Below are 20,401 nucleotides of genomic sequence, written 5' to 3'. Positions count from 1 at the left end.
TGACCACCAGTTGGGCGGGTTCAGGTTGAATTGACCAACCGTTGTGGGTTATGGTTGGCTGTGGGTCAGGCAGGGAAGTACACTCCTCCACTGCTACTGGAGATTCCCTGTCTTGGAACCAAAGGAGCATACAGAAGAAGCTACAGAGCAGCGGGAAGATGTGGGTACACTTTGGGGCAGATTTATCAAGGGTTGAATTAGAAATTTGAACTTTCGAGGTTTTTTTATGGTCAAAAGTATCAAATTCGACTAGGGAGTTATTAAAGTAGAAACAAACCCTTTAATCCCCTACCCTACATAGACACCCTCCCTGCTCCCCCCCCCCCAGCCTAAGTGGTACCTTTGCTAAATGCCCCTAACTCTTTACTTATCCAACGGTGCAGATTCTGTCCAGCGGAGTTCACGGGCGCCATCTTCAGCCGCTTCGGTAATCTTCGGGTCTTCTTCCGGCGCTTCTGCAATTTCTGTGACTTTTGGCGCATGCGCTGTTGTCGCTAAAAAAGAAAATTGCTCCAACTGCGCATGCGCCGATATTCTGATCTATTCCTGAAGATTTCCGAAGAGACGAAGATGGCTGCCTTGAACTCCGAGGCCCTGAATCTGCACCGAGGGGCACATCACTATGGTCACGCTCAAGCAGATCCTAATGTCGGACAGCTAGATCTGTGGCTAATTTGCCTTAAGCACGTTTAGGGTACCCTAGCATAAGTGGGGACCTTGGGCTGTAAAAAGGACATTTTAAATTCTAACATGAATTTCTATATTATTTTGTTATACACATCAAGGATGTCCAGTATTCATAAAGTCACCCTATCGCTAGCCAGGGTTCCTTCTTCTTCCCTTAAAAAAATACGGACTCGTCTACCCCCATCCCCCAATAGTCTTGTGTTTTCCCAGACGCATAACTCTTTACTATCCAATAAAAGACATAAAAAAAATGCCGCCCCCCCTCCCCTTGAGATGTTTCTGTCTACAGCCTTTGACTCACTAAAGCAGATTTGGACGAAAAACCAAGGTTTTATGGGAAGAAGCAGAGCAGAGAAAATGTATTTAGCTGTGTCGGATCCCATTGGCAGCCACTTTGCTCGTTTTCCCTGAAAGTGTTTGCTGGGCCTTTGATTCCATATAAGGCCACAGGGTCTCATTGATTAATGATATAAATTCTTATCAAACCCATAGTCACAGAATCCCGTGCCCGCTCTGCAGGGTTTAACTGTACATGTGATACTGTGAATTCTCCTTGTGTTATGTTAGTATAGAGATGCAACATTCCACAACACTCTCTGCTATCCAGTTAAAGACTTTATGCTATCTAGTTAAAGGGTAACTAATGCCTTGGAGTAACATTATTTTATTAGCATAAGGGTTGTTCACCTTTAGGGTTCAAGCACACCGGCAGATTCGGGTAGATTTAGTAGCCTGGCGACTAATCACCTCTCACCGGGGCGACAATCTCCCCAAACTGCCTTCCCCCTGCCTGCCACCTGCTATAATGACAAAACGGCAATGCATTCGCGGCGCTTCGATTTCCGAAGTCGTCTGACGTTTTGTTGTTAGGCGACTTCAGAAATCGAAGTGCCTCGCAGGCAGGGGGAGGCAGTTCGGGGAGATTGACACCCCGCAGAAGAGACGATTAGTCGCCAGGCGACTAAATCTCCCCAAATCTGCCCGTGTGCTTGAACCCTTAGAGAGTGATATATTGAGACAATTGGTCTTCTTTGTTTTGTATTTATGGGCTTTGTTTTTTTAGCTTTTTATTCAGCAACTATCCAGTTTGCAATTTTAGCAATCTGGTTGCCAGGTTCCAAATTCCCCTAGCATCCATGCACTGAGACTGGAATATAGTAGCGGCCCTAAATAGAAAGATGAGTTACTCACAGAACAATTGTTATGTGGCTGCTTGGGTCAGATGAAAACTGAAAAAGGGCCAAAAAAAAAAAAAAAAAAGGAAAAAATTAGGATGCTTCAAATGAGCCATTCTATAACACAGTTAAAGTTAACTTAAAGGTACACTACCCCTTTAATGGAAAAGTGAGCTTACACTTTAAGCTACATCTAAAAGCCCCTATATTTTAGGATATAGAATAGAAAGATGTGTAATAAAAAGCAGCAATGACAATAAATGTGTAGACTCACAAAGCATTTGTTTTAAATGGGGTCAGTGAAAGCTGGAAAAAGTAAGAAGAAGAAGGCAAATCATTCAAAAACTATGAAAAAGAAAAAATGAAGACCAATTGAAAAGTTTTTCAGAATTAGACAATCTGTAATGTACCAAAAGGTGAACCACCCCTTTAATATGTCCTGCCGAATTCAAGCCGCCGGTATCATTAGTGACAGATTCCTGGGCATGATGCAGACAGGGTTCCTTTCCCTTTAAATGTTAGGGTTACAATAAGTGGTATAGTAAGTGCCGTCCCTCGGAGCCTTGTGATGACTGTGTCGTTAGTAACCGCAGCTGTTTCCTCCAACACCAAGCTCGCTGGCACATAATAAAGAGGGTGTGTCCTCACATGACCACAAACCTGACTTGGAACCAGTTCTCTTGCTTCACTGTATGAGGCTATGAATGTAGGTCCCACGTTTCCGCCCGTGGTTTGCTGGCGTGGCTCTAAATGCAGAAAGTAATCTTTCCACCTCATTTCAGACCCTCTAGTGCTCAGAGACGCTTTTATCTGCCTTGCCAATCCCTTCCCCAAATAAAGCCATAAGATAAGTAAAAACATATTTATGGCAACGGTCAGCCTTTATGCACAATGTAGATGTCAAAATGGCAGCTGAGTCATGTAATGGCAACTCCTGCGGCTGCTGAGGTGCAGGGAGGGCGAAGAATTAACCCCTATGGGGTGTAATAGTCTTTCTTTACTGTCTGCCAGCAAAGATCTGTTGAGTCTCTCTCAGAATTGGGCCCCCGCTAACAATATGGCAGCGGAATTCTGGGTTATTTCTGGGACATACAGGTTAATTTAATGGGATTCTGCCATGATTTTTATGATGTCGTTTTTATTCCTAAATTACACTGCAAATAATCTATTCTACAATTTAAAATTTCATTCCTGAACCAGCAAGTGTATTTTTTAGTTGTAATATTGGTGTGTAGGTGCATCTCAGGTCATTTTGCCTGGTCATGTGCTTTCAGAAAGAGCCAGCACTTTAGGATGGAACTGCTTTCTGGCAGGCTGTTGTTTCTTCTACTCAATGTAACTGAATGTGTCGCAGTGGGACCTGGATTTTACTATTGAGTGCTGTTCTTAGATCTACCAGGCAGCTGTTATCTCACTCATATCACATATCGCTCCAACTTGCAGTACAGCAGTAAAGAGTGATTGAAGTTTATCAGAGCACAAGTCACATGACTGGGGACAGCTGGGAAACTGTCAATATGTCTAGCCCCATGTCAGATTTCAAAAATAAATATAAACAAAAGTTTGCTTTTTTGAGTAACGTATTTCAGTGCAGAATCCTGCTGGAGCAGCACTATTAACTGATGCGTTCGAAAAAATAATTTTTCCCTAAGAATGGATACAAGGATGCACAGCATTACATATGTGCCTTGAGGCCCCTGAATACTTGAAAATCTAAGCACGCTGTATGAGTCTGATTCCTTGTAGCCTGCGCTTTCAGCACAATAACCCTGTAAGTGGCAGTACCCCTACTTATAGTAACTATGGGTATTTCTTCTGGCACTATTACACCTGCATAAAAGTACAGTATTGAGATACAGCAGCACCTTCTATGTACTGTAACAAAAGTAGGGATGCATCAAATCCACTGTTTGGGATTTGGCAATATCCCTTAAAGGACAAGGAAATTTAAACTAAAGAAGTAGCTAGAAATGTTGTACATTATGTTTTGTGCTTCTGTACCAGCCCAAGGCAACCACAGCCCTTTAGCAGTAAAGATCTGTGTCTCCAAAGATGCCCCAGTAGCTCCCCATCTTCTTTTCTGCTGATTCACTGCACATGCTCTGTGCTGCTGTCACTTACTGAGCTTAGGGACCCACTCACAATATACAGTACACATAGAATAGAAATGTCACAATATAAGGCTGATTAGTAATTAATACAGATAATTACTACATGGCAGCACAGAAACCAGTGCAATTAGCATCAGAATTTAATAATCGGCCCTGTAGCATCATCTTATATTACATATATTATATTTTCTGCTGGATAATTAGTGACGAGCCCTAAGCTTAGCTTCTCAAAAGCTGCTCAGAGCTCACTGAGCATGTGAGTGTCACAGACACTTTCCAAGAAACTTTAGGTTGGTGCAATAAGTTCAGTGTATAAACATGGCATTTTTAGCAATATAAATTTTTAGGGTTTAGTTCTCCTTTAATCCTTCATGAAAGATTTGTTCGAATACCGAAGTGAATCCTAATTTGCATATGCAGGAGTAGATGCAATCCCCCCCCCTTTAGCTATATATGAGCGATAGCTATGTTTATTTTGTTTAGGGATGCACTGAACCCAGGATTTGGTTCAGTATTTTTCCATTTTCAGCAGGATTCAGAATTGGCCCGAATCCTCATGCCTGGCTGAACTGAATTTGCATATGCAAATTGGGTCAGGAAGGGAAATTGTGTCACTTTTTGTCACAAAACAAGGATATGTATATGCAAATTAGAAAAGGGGAAAAGTGGGAATATTTATTTATTTATTTATTTTTTACTTCCTTGTTATGTGACAAAAAGTTACACGATTTCCCTTCCCTCCCCAATTTGCATATACAAACTAGGATTCGGTTCAACCAGGATGGTATGAGGATTTGGCCCAAATCTGAATCCCACTTAAAAAGGCCGGATCCTGGATTCGGTCTATCCTTGAACAAAAGAAACATAGATATATAGCTAAAAGGTGGCATTGCATCCCCTTTAAAGTGATACTGACTCCTGAACATAATTGGCATGCTGGGAAATGTAGTTTCCAGTTTACACAGCTTGGCAGTCGCCACCAATACGTATATTTGATATCCCACTTTGTGATGCAGTTTGTTTGGACTGAACCATAATGTTTAAGCAGGGGACTCATAAGGGGCCTGGGTAGTTGTGAAATTGATAGGGGTTGGTGGATCAGAAGTAGGGTGGGTCCGTGGCTTGGTTAGGTTCTGGCCACACGAGCAGATTCGGGGAGATTAGTCGCCCCAGCGACAAATCTCCTCTTCTTCGGGCGACAATCTCCCAGAACTGCCTTCCCCCTGCCCTCTGTCTGCTAAAATGAGGGAGGCAGTTCAGGGAGATTGTTGCCCCAAAGAGGAGATTTGTCGCTGGGGCAACTAATCTCCCCGAATCTCCGTGAGGCAACTTCGGGCGACTATGGAAAACGCATCGCCGCGTGTGCTTTAGCGCAGACGACTTTTCATTATAGCCTATGGGAAAACACGCTGAGGCAGTTTGGGGAGATTGTCGCTCAGAAGACGAGGCAATTAGTCGCCAGGCGACAAAATCTCCCGAATCTACTCGTATGAACTAACCCTTAGGTAGGTTACATGATGTTGCTTGAGGTTCGCAGGCATTGGGGTCACATTAAGGGTAAACACACCCTATAAATGGATCTTAAGTATTGTTGTTCCCTAAATTACAATCGGAGTATGATCAATTGTTTCACAAATCACAACAGGCAAAAGTTATGACTGCAAAAAATATTATGTATTATCTGTCATTCATTCATCATGAGTTAACCCTGTTAAAGGGTAACTCCGCCTACTGAAAAGTTAGTTTTTGCATAATGCAAAATATGTAGCATTCTCCATAGCTTTAAAGCATACATTGCAGTGTTTTCACAGTTATATGTAGTTTCAATCCAAAGTAGCATTTGTTTCTCCCGTTCTGCACTGCTGGGCCTGACCCTTGAAGCGCAGTAGCAAACGCCAGCTCTCCTCCAGCCAAGACTCGGTTTCCTATGATGCCCTGCATGCTTTTCCATTGGTCTGTTAATCAGCTGGCTTCTGCTACACTATTTCAAGAGTCAGAACCAGCAGTACAAGTTATGTAAGCAGAAAGACAGATTCCACTTTCAGCAGCAATTCCATGTACACATACCTTTAAAACCACTGACGAATTATAATGAATGCATATGGAAAAGTTGCTTAGAAGCACACCATGAGGTAAATGAGTTCCCCTTTAGAAAATTAGAAAGCATAGTGTGGTCAGTGTTTCCCTTTAAGCAACCGTGTAACATGTGACTCAGACATTGCAGCCCAAAACGGATACAGATAAAGCTGTTGGTAACGGAATTGTTATTTAAACAAACTCAAAGTCCACTGTAGTAAATGTGTCTGTATACATAGGCACCAGGATATATACAGGCCAGACAGGGCATTAAAGGGGTTGTTCACCTTTAAATTCACTTTTAGTATGATGCAGAAAGAGACAATTTGCGATTGGTTTTCGTTTTTTATTATTTATGGTTTTTGAGTTATTTAGCTTTTTATTCAGAGGCTCTCCAGTTTGCAATTTCAGCAATCTGGTTGCTAGGGTAATTTGGAACCTAGCAACCAGATTGCTGAAACTGCAAACTGGAGAGCTGCTAAATAAAAATCTAAATAACTGAAAAACCATAAATAATAAAATAATAAAAAACAATTGCAAATTGCTTTGATTTGAATAAGAGACAGGAATATCAATAGGAGAGGGTGTGAATAGAAAGATGAGTAATAAAAAGTAGCATTGATAAAAAATTTGTAGCCTTACAGAACATTTGTTTTTTAGATGGGGTCAGAGACCCTCATTTGAAAGCTGAAAATAATCAGAATAAATGAAGAGTTGCTTAGAATTGGCCATTCTATAACATACTTAAAGTTAACTTCAAGGTGAACCACCCCTTAGGGTTGGCCTTATTCTGTGTGGCAGTGCCAATCCTCATTGTGTATAAAAAAAGAAAACTACAAATGGCCCTGGACTGCAATGGATTCAGTAAAAATAATGGTAAAAATGAGCACAGAGTTGCAGTAGATAGCATTGCTGCCTTGCAGTGCTGGGATCCTAGGTTTGATTCCAGCCAGGGCAGCAATGTGTTAATAGTAGGGACTGTAGATTGTAAGCTCTACTGGAGCAGGGGCTGATACGAATGATAATATCAGAAAAGTGTGGGTGAATATGATACTGCTATGAACGTAAAGGATAATAGTAATAAATAATAATAGTAACAGTAGCCAAGTCAAAGAAAAGACTCATTCTGTTATACTGTCTTAAAGAAAAAGGAAAGGCTAAAACTAAGCAATCAGAAAGGTCTATATAAATACACCAGTAAACTCTCAAAGTAATGCTGCTCTGAGTCCTCTGTCAAAAGAAACACAGAATTTCTTCTATTGTGTACTCATGGGCTTCTGTACCAGACTTCCTGTTTTCAGCATAAATCTCTGGGGCTAGGGCTTGAGCATGCTCAGTTTGCTCCCCCCCGTCCCTGCTGTAATCTGAGCCCAGAGCTATGAGTTAGCAGGGAGAGATTCAGGCAGGAAGTGATGTCACACCAAGCTAATATGGCAGCTGCTATCCTAAACAAACAGAGAGAGCTTCTCGAGCATTGTAAAGCATTCTACAGAATAAATATAGTGTTATAATAAACTGCTTTGGTAATTTTCCTTCTCCTTTAAAAATAATAAATGTATGTCAAATTGCTCAGAATGCTCTTTGGAGCACGTTTGCATTTTTTTCTTACTTTGTTTTCAAGGGGTTATGTGTCCTTTAATCTAATAATGACCTTTTTGCTGTATAGGGTGGATATGTTGGCTTCTGTAACAGATTCAGGTTTAGCAGCCTTGTTCTATTCCTCTTCTGTTTCCTTAGGAGTGTTCATCTATCTTGTATTCTCTATTGCAGCTCCTAGAGATCAACTGGACGGGACTCACCAACATGCTGGACATGCCAGGACTCAAGTAAGCAGATTTACTATAGTTACTCTTTCCTCACATTCATTCTGTTATGTCCCCCATGGAGACGTCAGTGAGTAGCCAAAACCTGCTCTATTTTCAGCTGCTGTGGGAGGCTGGGGGGTTCACATATTCATAACCAGCTTTATATATGTATCCCAACAAAACCCAGAAACCCCCATTTTATTATTCTTAAAGGATACTGTCAAAGGAAAACATCTGACATGGGGCTAGACATATTGTCAGTTTCCCAGCTGCCCACAGTCATGTGACTTGTGCTCTGATAAACTTCAGTCACTCTTTACTGCTGTACTACAAGTTGTAAAGATATCACCCCCCTCCCTTTCCCCCCAGCAGCCTAACAAAAGAATAATGGGAAGGTAACCAGATAACAGCTCCCTAACACAAGATAACAGCTGCCTGGTAGATCTAAGAACAGCACTCAATAGTAAAATCCAGGTCCCACTGAGACACATTGAGTTACATTGAGTAGGAGAAACAACAGCCTGCCAGAAAGCAGTTCCATCCTAAAGTGTTGGCTCTTTCTGAAAGCACATGACCAGGCAAAATGACCTGAGATGCAACTACACGCCTATATTACAACTAAAAAATACACTTGCTGGTTCAGGAATGAAGTTTTATATTGTAGAGTGAATTATTTGTAGTGTAAACAGTGTCATTTAGAAATAAAATCTACACCATAAAAATCATGCCAGAATCCCTTTAACAAAGCTACATGCTGCCACCTAGCTGCAGATTTGTAAAGTATATTATCTCTCTTAACTGTAAAAAATAAGGATTGTGAGTTACTTTGTTTTTGTCCTTCTAACAGCGGCCTGTCGGACACAATTATACTGGATATCATATCAAACTACCTGGTACTTCCCAACCGTATCACGGTTCCTCTCGTCAGTGACGTGCAAATTGCTCAGTTACGCTTCCCAATACCAAAGGTAACAATTAGTCATTGCTCTGGAACAGACAGAAGGACTCTGTGGGTATATGGGCACAGAAACTGGTACTATAATAGAATGGACCAGCTAGAGCACAGGGGTAATCACTGCAGGCAGGGGCTACCACTGCAAAGTACTGGGCTAACGGCTGTTCTGATTAAAACGGAACTTCTTCCTTTTGTTTTCAGGGTGTCCTGCGGATACATTTTCTAGAAGCTCAGGATCTAATGTGGAAAGATACCTACATGAAAGGTCTGGTCAAAGGCAAGTCAGACCCATACGGTGTTGTCCGACTTGGCAATCAGGTTTTCCAGAGCAAAGTCATCAAAGAGAACCTCAACCCTAAGTGGAACGAAGTTTATGAGGTAGGTCGCAGTTCTCTTCCCAGGCATGATGACAATTTCCTTCTCTTCCAGCAGCTGTTTCTGCATGTCTTCTTCTGAATACACTTGGATTGCTTAAAGGAGAAGCAACCCAAAAGTTGAAAAACGCCTACCTTATATAGCCCCCCCTTCCTTCTCCCCCCAGCCTAGCTGCCCCCCCCCCCCGGCAAATGCCCTTAAGTCTTTAATACCCCTCGGTGCAGATTCTGTCCATCGGAGTTCACGGGCGCCATTTTCGGCAGATTCTGTAATGTTTGGAAGGAGACCGGTGCGTCAGCAATTTCCATAAGTTTCAGTGCATGCGCAGTTGTTCCGAAACAGAAAATTGCTCCAACTGCGCATGCGCCGATACAGCACTTACTTCCCGAAGCTTACCGATAAGAAGAAGATGGCGTCCGTGAACTCTGCTGGACAGAATCTGCCCTGAGGGGTAAGTAAAGGCTTAGGGGCAATTGCCCGGGGTAGCAGCTAGGCTGGCGGAAGGAGGGAGGGGGTCTATGTAGGGAATGGGGGTAGGGTATTTTTTTTTACTTTAGGGCGGTGATCCCCAACCAGTAGCTCACGAGCAACATGTTGCTCTACAATCCCTTGGATGTTGCTTCCAGTAGCCTCAAAGCAAGAGCTTATTTTTTAATTCCAGGCTTGGAGGCAAGTTTTGGTTGCATAAAAACCAGGTGCACTGCCAAATAGAGCCTCAATGTAGGTAGGCAATCTACATAGGGGCTACTAAATGGCCAATCACAGCCCTTATTTGGCACAGCAGGAACAGTTTTCATGCTAGTGTTGCTCCCCAACTCCTGTTACTTCTGAATGTTGCTCACGGGTTCTAAAGGTTGGGGATCCCTGCTTTAGGGTTTGCTTCTCCTTTAAAGGAACAGTTCAGTGTGAAAATAAACACTGGGTTAATAGGCTGTGCAAAATAAAAAATGTTTCTAATATAGTTAGTTAGCCAAAAATGTAAAGTATAAAGGCTGGAGTGACTGGACGTGTAACATAACAGCCAGAATACTACTTCCTTCTTTTCAGCTCTCTAACTCTGAGTTAGTCAGTGACTATAAGGGGGGCCACGTGGGACATAACTGTTCATTGAGTTTGCAATTGATCCTCATCATTCAGCTCAGATTCAAAAGCAACAGTTATGACCCATGTGCCCCCCCTCAAGTTACTGTCTGGTAACCAATGAGTGGAAACCAAGAGAGCTGAAAAGCAGGAAGTAGTGTTCTGGCTATTATGTTACACATCCAGTCACTCCAGCCTTTATACATTACATTTTTGCTTAAATAACTGTATTAGAAACATGTTTTATTTTGCACAGCCTATCTATTTACCCAGTTTTATTTTTACACTGAACAATTCCTTTAAGGGCTCATGACTTAAAATGAATAGACCTGCACTTTCTCAGTCTCATCTGTCATGCAGTTTGGCCTCCACATTCCCTCTCTGTTCTGTGTTATTGACCCTCAACAGGTGTAACGTGTAAGGAATGTGCACTCACATTAGCTAAGTGCTGAACCCTGTGGTTTATGCCAAGGCTTTAGGTTACCCAGGATTAAAGGGCAAGTCAACCCCAAAATAAAAATGTGCCTAATAAAAGAAAACCTAATTCTGATCAACTTTTCAATATATAGTGCATTCATTAGAAATATTCAGTGCTTATATTCAGTTATTTGTAAAAAAAAATTGCTATTGCTTCCAGTTGTTACTTTTTAAACAATATTGCAAAAGTCTTCGTTCCACAGCAGCAAAGACAGGTCTGTTAATCAGCTGCCTTGTCTTACATTGTATCAACAGTCTTAGACATAAGGACAGAGAATAGAAAGGGACAGACAAACACTGCTTTCAATAGCAATACATATACACATAACCTAAAAATCATAGAACATGTGTATTTAATGTATATCGAAAAGTTGTTTAGAATAATGTTTTCTTTTAAAAGGGAAATTTTTAACTTGGGATTTTAGTTTTTATTTTGGGTTGATTTGCCCTTTAATCCGGATTCCCTTTAATGCTGAACTGCAACAGGCTCCCTTTGGGAAGTCTGATCTTTGCAGACGTAGTTTGAGCATGGGAAGTTCTCACCTTATGTTTCTCCTTCTAGGCTTTGGTACATGAGCATCCGGGGCAGGAACTGGAGATTGAGCTCTTTGATGAGGACACAGATAAAGATGACTTTTTGGGCAGGTAATGGGCACCTCTCGTTGGTTCCAGCACTTTATACTCATACCATAACCCCTGTTTTCTGCCAGATACGTTCTCTTGATGGTGCAGTTATATCATACTTGTGACTGGATGCTGTCAGACTTGAGTCAGTGAGAAACAAGCATTTTATCTGTGCCAATACAGTCTTTCAGCTGCCAGAACTGGTGAGGGCCCCATAGTAACCTTAAAGGGATACTGTCATGAGAAAACATGTTTTTTTTAAAGAAATGCATCAGTTAATAGTGCTGCTTGAGGAGACTTCTGCACTGAAATCCATTTCTCAAAAGAGCAAACTGATTTTTTTTATATGTAATCTCCCTTAACTGCCTTCCCCCCCCCGACTAGAATGTAAATCGTTAGTGGGATGGCACTCGTAGGGTTTCGGCTTTCTCGTAAGGCAACTTCGAGCGACTTCGGAAAAGCGTTCAGAGTGCCATCCCGCCAGCTGGTGGGAAAGCAGTTCAGGGAGATTAGTCGCCCGAAGAAGAAGCAATTTGTCGCTGGGCGACTAATCTCCCAAAATAGCAGCGTGTGTCTCTGCCCTAAGAACAGCACTCAATAGTAAAATCCAGGTCACACCGTGACACATTCAGTTACATTGAGTAGGAGAAACAACAGCCTTTGAGAAAACAGTTCCATCCTAAAGTGCTGGCCCGTGGGAAAGCAGTTCAGGGAGATTAGTCGCCCGAAGAAGAAGCGATTTGTCGCTGGGCGACATCTCCCAAAATAGCAGCGTGTGTCTCTGCCCTAAGAACAGCACTCAATAGTAAAATCCAGGTCCCACTGCAAAACATTCAGTTTCATTGAGTAGCAGAAACTACAGCCTGCCAGAAAGCAGTCCCATCCTAAAGTGCTGGCTCTTTCTGAAAGCACATGACCAGACAAAATGACCTGAGATGCACCTACACACCAATATTACAACTAAAAAATACACTTGCTGGTTCAGGAATTAAATTTTATATTGTAGAGTGAATTATTTGTAGTGTAAACAGTGTAATTTAGTTATAAAAACGACATCATAAAAATCCCTATAATAACAGCCCCTACTTCAAACTGGGTTTACACGTTTCCTTTTATCTCTTTTGCAACAAAAGGAGGAATGCTATTAATTTATCCAAGAAACCTCTCCATATAAGGAATGAGTTCAGCCAGGAGAGACAATAAATTGGGCTTAGAAGCTCATGACTAATGCTATCTACATAACAGTGATCCAGTACAGTAGGAATGTGATAATCTGGTGAACGAAACCACTACTTTTTCAAATTAAAATAAAAATTCAAATTAAAATGTAGGGATGCACCGAATCCAGGATTCTGTTCGGGATTCTGCCTTTTTCAGCAGGATTCGGATCCTTCTGCCTAGCCGAACCAAATCCAAACCCTAATTTGCATATGCAAGTTAGGGATGGGGAGGGAAATTGCGTGACTTTTTGTCAGAAAACAAGGAAGTAAAACATGTTTTCCCCTCCCCACCCCTAATTTGCATATGCAAATTAGGGTTCGGTATTCCGCCTAATCTTTCAAGAAAGGATTCGGGGGTTCGGCCGAATCCAAAAAAGTGGATTCGGTGCATCCCTATTAAAATGATACAAGAACTTATGTAAAATGAACCTGGGTGTATATCTACAATCCTAGAATTCCTGCCATAAAGCAAGACTGCTGTTTCTGATATTATTTTTTTGCCAGAAAATATGTTTTATAGTGGAAAAATAAAACTGCTTTATACAATATTACTGTTATCTGTAATAAGTCAAAGTCAAACAGTTTCCTTTGCTCGTTAGCAAGGATTTCTGGAAACTTGATACAAGAAAACGGGTGCATCGCCTCTAGCAAAGAGACTTGCTGTATACGGTACTTCTTTTGGTGCCAGACAAAACACTGCATTACTAATGAATGCCCTACTTTCTTTCAGCCTCTTGATTGATCTAGTGGAAGTAGAAAAGGAAAGAATGGTAGATGAGGTACGCATTATTTCTGAAATCCCTGATAAAGTTCTAACTCTATTATTTAACTGGACCTAATGTTAGATTACCTATAAAAGGATCACTGAAAAGATCACTATTTGTCGCAGCGTTGATGCAGCATGCTGCGTCTGCATCCGATAGCGTGTTGCATCAACAATGCGACACGATCCGACACTGGCGTTACTTACCTTATTTCCGACTTTGCGCAGCACGGAATCGGCCGTGTAGTCCTGCCCTTACTTTTAGGGGCAGATTTATTAAGTCAAATTCAAAATTCTATTTTTTCTTATGGTCAAAACTCTCATATTTGAATTGTGAATTATCCAAACTCGATTCAATTTTAATTTGAATTTCGTGATTTATCAAACTCTGGCTCTTTAAAAATTAAAATTCGACTATTCATCACCTTAAACCTGCCGAGTTCATGTATAAGTCAATTGGAGAGGTCCAGGGACCAATTTGGACATGTTACTAGCCTTTTCGGAGAAAAAAAACTCTAATTGAGTTTAGCTGAATTCTATTTGAGTTTTCGAATCGGTAAAATTTGCGTGTAGGTATTTGATTTTTTTATTAATCAACACCCAAATCGAATTAAAAAAAATTTGACCTTTGATAAATGTGCCTCCTAATGTTAATTTATCATGAATTGATTGTATTCTACTTTCTAACTGGTCGATATAAATATTCTTTCAGTGGTTCACTCTAGATGAGGCCACCAGTGGAAAGCTTCATCTGAAACTGGAGTGGCTTACACCAAATTCTACTACAGAGAACCTTGACCAGGTGAGTCCATCTCGATGCCCCTGAAGCACAGACTATTTCATCTATTTTAGATTAAAGGAACAGTAATGCCAAATAATTAACGTGTTTTAAAGTACCTCACATATAATATATTGTTAGCATGCACTGGTAAAAGCTGTGTATTTGCTTCAGAAAGACTAGTATAGTTTATATAAATTAGCATTTGGGCAGCCATTCAAGCTGGAAGTAGGAGAAAAGGCACAGGTTACATAGCAGATAACTGATATGCCCCTGTAGAATACAATGATGTTTTATCTGTTATCTTCTATGCATCCTGTGCCTTTTTGAAAGCTGCCCCCATGGCTACACAGCAGCTTATTTAAATAAACTATAGTTGTCTTTTTGAATCAGACACACCAGTACAGCACTACACTACATTATATTTTAATTACTTTGAAACATTTTCAGATTTTGGTATTACTGTTCCTTTAATAAGATAAGGGTGGTGCTGCTGCTGATAAGACAAATAAGACACCAACTAGTGGTTCCTACATTGTGTCACTGTTTGTAGTCTTTATTGTTTATTGATGACCATAAATATGGAGATCCGCTCGTTTAGCGAGGCCTTGAGTCCTGCAGTGGGTCAGGTACCTGTGGGTTACCCTCAAAAAAAGTTGGGCACCCTGCAGAACGAGTGGAGGATTTTCAGGTGCGGGTATACCCGTGGGTAGGGTTGCCACCTTTTTACAAAATTTTCACTGGCCAGTGGTGGGGGCGGGGACAAAAGGGGCGGACTGTGATGTCAAAGGGGGTGGAGCCACAGCACACGATGGGCAGAAGGCAGTGAAAAAGGTAAATTTCAATCTGATTGGGGAGGGCCAAGGGCCTTTTTTAGGGGTATTACAAATTTACCGGTAAATTTGTAATACTGGCCTTGGCAGGTGTTTTACCGGCTAGGCCTGTAATATACTGGCCGGGTGTCAACCCTACCCGTGGGTCGGGTCTCATCTAAATTTCTTATCTTATGTAATATTGTCTATATTCTCTATATTTTACTCCTTTTAAAATTTTACAAAAGTTGTTTCTGTCCCCGCCCACTTTTGATGACGTCAGTTTTGGTTTGCAGCACCATCACTTCCTGTTTGAAGGAGGTCAGCGGGTTGGGTCGCGGATAAGGCAGTTGCGGGTCCGTGTCCGGTAGCGGATCAAAGTGGGTACAGGTTGTGGTACGGGTCGCGGGCTGTAGGTTGCGGGTTCGGGTAGGCTCCTGGTCTTAGAAATTGGTTCTGCCCAGGACTCTACTTGAGGCAGGTGATCGATCGTGGACCTTACGGCTGAATTATCGGAACATAGCGAGGAGAAAACAGGCTGTCGGATCGAGGGCCACATCAGTGTTCCAATGTGGTTCTCAATCTAACAGAATTTTTTTTTATTTATATATTTTTTTATTTGCAATTGAACAATTGACATAATTTGGGTTTTCCCGGGGGTACAGCTATTACTGTTGAAGATATTATTATTACATACATAAAATATGCATTAAAAAAACATATCCAACTGATTGTCAACACTAACAGGATTTTTAAGCCCTGGCCAGATCTAGATTGGGGAAACCAATTGGAGGGCCCATTTACTGGGAAATAAGCTTTTACAATAAGTTGTATCCAGTTCCTGACATGTGCCGTTTTTTTGCTTTAGGTGCTGAAGAGCATCAAAGCCGACAAGGACCAGGCTAACGATGGCCTCTCGGCTGCCCTGCTCATTCTCTACTTGGATTCCGCTAGGAGTTTGCCTGTAAGTGAAACCGTTGCTTTCCGTTCCGTAATCTCCACTGTATAAATCAGATCCGTACTTCCTTTTCTTACGTCCTGCTGTGATTGCCCATGTTTAAAACCACCAAGAAGAATCCATCTTTTGTCATCCATGATGATTTCATTTGGTAAATTGTAACCATGTGTATGAGTACTGATAAGGCAATTCCAAGAACAGTATCAGAGTAAGTGGCATTTTTTTTGGCAGCACGGTACACAAACTATTTTTTTTTACCTCTCAGCCAGTTAAATATCAGAACGGTGAGTAGGCAAAGTGCTTTGTAGATCCCTTGCATCTACTTTCCATTTTTATACAACAGACTTATAAAAGGCACTAAGTTTGTCAAGTAGCAGTAACCCATAGCAGCCAATAAGATGTTTGATATTAATCAGGTGACCGGTAGATTCTACCTGCTGATTGGTTGCTTTGGTTTACTGCTCCTGGGCAAACATAGTGCCTCTTATTTAGGGATGCACCGAATCCACTTTTTGGGATACGGCCGAATCCTTTGTGAAAGATACGGCCGAATACCGATCCGAATCCTAATTTGCATAAGCAAATTGGGGGCGGGAAAGGAAAAGGTGGGGAAAAATGTTATTTACTTCCTTGTTTTGTGACAAAAAGTCATGTGATTTCCCTTCCTACACGGTTCAACCATGCACAAGGATTCCTCCGAATCCTGCAAAAAAAAAAAATCCAGAATCCCAAACCGAATCCTGGATTCGGTGCATCCCTCCTTTTATTACATAACCCCCATGGATATTGCACTAATTTTAGGTTTAGGTCACATCGCTCACACCAGAAACCACATCTCTTATATTTGAATGGATTTTCCAATGGAGTGCCTTTAAAAGGGTAATTAACCACCTTGTTCAATATACAGAAAAATCTATGGATTTGAGTTAAACAGGGCAAATGGGAGATTGGAGCTGCTCTATATTTGGTTCTTGAGAGGTAGATAATTAGATTACCAGTGTACAGGTTATCCCCCTTCATAATGGACCTTTGCTAGTATGTAATCCAAAACAGTCAAAAGAAAGGGTGACGTAAAAGGGGGGTTGTTTATACATAGCTTATTATCTAACTTAAAATTACAGGGCAGTTTGTAAGTGTAACAGAAACCCATTATCCAGAAAGCAAAACAATCCTATTGGGTTTATTTCTTATCTAAATTATTTTCGAGTAGACTTAAAGGTACAGAGATTTTAATTACGGCCAGATCCCTTATCTACAAAACCTATATCAAGGCAAAGGAGTATTGCACTTTTTATAAAACATAATTTCTGAACGTATAAATGTATAGATAGGGTACACTTTTTTACCTTTAGAAATACCTGCACCACTTGGTGGGCACAACACTATAGCACCATTTCTTTAGAATAGGGATGCACCAAATTCAGGATTCTGCGTTTTTCAGCAGGATTCAGATTCGGCTGAATCCTTGTGCCTGGCGAACCGATTCCAGATCCTAATTTGCATATACAAATTAGGGTCAAGAAGGGAAACCATGTCACATTGCCCCTAATTTGCATATGCAGATTAGGATTCAGTTCGGTATTCGACCAAATCTTTCACAAAAAATTCAGGGATTCGGTGCATACCTTAAAATGCACCTATCCACCTCCGAGGGCATCACAAAGGGGATATTCAGAGGTTCACACACAATGAATATTATCCACTAGTGCACAAAGTTTGGGGGATGACTGGTGCTTCCCGTTCTTCAGCTGCATCAAAATCTGCCATTTTCCCAAGGCTGAGAGATAAGAAATTGCTGTGATATTGGGGCAGAATACTGCATGGCAGCCCAGGGGAACAAGACAACACTTAGCGCTGGCATTTAGCTAGTGGCACTCGCACATTCAGGGCTTCTAATGTGTGCACTGCCTCCTTATTAAATAAACAACTTTTATTACTGAGCATATATCACATTTCACATGTGCCTCTGCTTTATTTGTGAACAAGGTGCCTCTGTTTCGCTCCCAAAAATACAATGTCCTACCAACGCAATTCACTCCGTCATTCTCTTTATTTCTGGGTCTGGCTGGCCTCTTTACTCCTTGCTGCTTTCTGATCTCACCCTAAGAGTATCTACGAGGGGAACCTGGGTTGTGGCTTCTTAAAAGAGAGGAGAGCTTCTGGACTGATCTTTTGTGAGAATACCTCCTCGCTCTATAGATCATTATTTGTGAGTTTTGCCTGATGGCTGTGTGCTGCAATAAACATGCATGCGTGTGCTGCCAGTGCATGTTTTTCAGCGTGACATTCACACCGTCTACTTGCCTTCAAATAATGATTCCCATTGGGTGAGTCTTTTGGAGCGCAGCCTTCATGTAATGAACTGGACTGAGCTGCTGCACAAGTGTCATTACTGGGGGGGGGGGCATCCAATGACAAAGTGATCTTTTAGGCACTTTTGCAATCTACATTAATTGTTTTTTTAAAAAAAGTTTTGTTTTTTTATGATATATACAGTAATATATATATGTAACATAGGTGCCCCCTGCTGTTCTGGGTACAGGTTGGACATGACTTAAAGGAGAAGCAGACCCTAAAGTTAAAAAACTCTACCCATTTTTTATTATTTGTGATGTTTGAGTTATTTAGCTTTTTATTCAGCAGCTCTCCAGTTTGCAGTTTGTCATCTGGTTGCCAGGATCCAAATTACCCTAGCAACCATGAACTGCTTTCAATGAGAGACTGGAATATGAATAGGAGAGGCCTGAATAGAAAGTAATAAATAGTCGCAATAGCTATACAGAGCAATTGTTGTCTTAGATGGGGTCAGTGACCCCCATTTGAAAGGTGGAAAGAGTCAGAAGGAGTAGGCAAATAATTAAAAAACTATAAAAAAAATAAAATAATGAAGACCAATTCAAATGAACCCCATTTAAAAGCTGGAAAGAGTCAGAAGGAGAAGGCAAATAATTAAAAAACTATAAAAAAATAAATAATGAAGACCAATTGAAACGTTGCTTAGAAGTGGCCGTTCTATAACTAAAAGTTCGCTTAAAGGTGAACCACCCCTTTAAGTTACTAATGCAGGAAGTGTATTCACTCTGTTGCTCAGTTTGACAAGAGGGATTCAAACCAAGCAGAGAAGCATCAGGAGGCGCTGCCTGCATTAATAATGTAAGCTTCTGAATTTCTATCAGGCCCATGCCTGGACAGAACAGCAGGGGGCACTTACATTACACGTGTCATGGAAAAGAAAGGAATAAATTAATATAAATTATAGTATCTTTACATTTAGTTGTTTCTGAGGTTATAAGCCCTCCTTGGCTATCTTTACAACCAGTCACAAGAGTCACCAATCCTGTGCCTTTTTGGGAGCTAAGAGCCATGTTTTTGTCCCCAATGCACCTTCTCATCCCCAAGTTTTGTTTGTGAAACACAGGTGTAAGTCTCTGCTAAACAGGGTGCACCCGTCCTTGTATGTGATGCTGACGGCACATTTGGGCACCCTATACAAGAGGGTCACATGTTTTATCATAATAATATACTTTTTTAGTAGTATGTGCCATTGGGTAATCTCAGGCAGCACACAGACCATCACTAAATGGTGGCTCAAGGCAAGAGATGTAAAAGGGTAATATTTGCTTAAATATATATATATATATATATATATATATATATATATATATATATATATATATATATATATAACACGCCCACCCCTCATTTGAAACCCAGACTGGGACCAGAGAACATCTATAGGGAGCTCCAATAAAGGGGCTATTTTTAAACATATTATTAATTTTTAGCACCATGTAAAAGCAACACCATATATTCCTCATAATTGCAGACAAAATTAGGGTTTTTTCATTTGTCTCCTTTAACATCATAACCTAGGTATCCTGGTCAAACCACAACAACCCCACCATTATCCTTTCCCTTATGTCTTCAATTACTTTTATTTTCCTTTACACAAATGTATAGGGTTTATGCCAATTTGCCTAACGCCTCATACATTTACAGTTTTGCCTATGTTTTCAGTTGGTGTCTTCCCCTTCTGGCTTGCATGAGTGGCCTTTTATTTTATTTATCTGCTTTTGTTTCATGGTCTTGGGACTAAACCTGGCTTTATATATATATATATATATATATATATATATATATATATATATATATATATATATATATATATATATATATATACCAGTTTGATAAGATTCTTTAATATGTCACTTCATATAATATAAATAATCTGTTGCTTAAATATGCATTTTGGGGGTAAAGTTTTCCTTTAACTCCTTCTTAGGACTGCTGTTTGCTGCAAATGCTAAGTGCATTGTGCACAGTTTTTAAAGGTCTCACTTGGCCTTTGAGACCCTTTAGGAATAGGTTTTTGTCCACAGCAGTAATTGTTCCCAGGACCAGGAGCACTGCCAGGTAAACCAGGCAATAAATGGACCTCTGCGTATCAATAAATGTACAGTACAGTAGTCATGGGCCCTTGCTGCAACTGCTATTAATTGTATGAT

General features: G+C 40.8%; 1 protein-coding gene across 3 annotated transcripts in view; it reads left to right on the top strand.

The window, feature by feature from the left end:
• esyt2.L (extended synaptotagmin-like protein 2 L homeolog) overlaps positions 1-20,401 on the top strand; it is a 90,647-nt gene that overhangs the window by 52,491 nt on the left and 17,755 nt on the right. For all 3 annotated transcript variants that reach the window (NM_001087117.1, XM_018266277.2, XM_018266276.2), the window contains 7 exon segments: positions 7,820-7,875; positions 8,702-8,822; positions 9,011-9,187; positions 11,304-11,386; positions 13,316-13,364; positions 14,061-14,150; positions 15,807-15,902. In NM_001087117.1, the coding sequence (NP_001080586.1) occupies positions 7,820-7,875; positions 8,702-8,822; positions 9,011-9,187; positions 11,304-11,386; positions 13,316-13,364; positions 14,061-14,150; positions 15,807-15,902 (672 nt within the window).

The sequence above is a fragment of the Xenopus laevis genome, chromosome 6L, assembly GCF_017654675.1.
Source record: "Xenopus laevis strain J_2021 chromosome 6L, Xenopus_laevis_v10.1, whole genome shotgun sequence".
Lineage (NCBI taxonomy): Eukaryota > Metazoa > Chordata > Amphibia > Anura > Pipidae > Xenopus > Xenopus laevis.
Note: the sequence above shows the minus strand (reverse complement) of the source record. Positions and strands in the feature narration are given on the sequence as shown.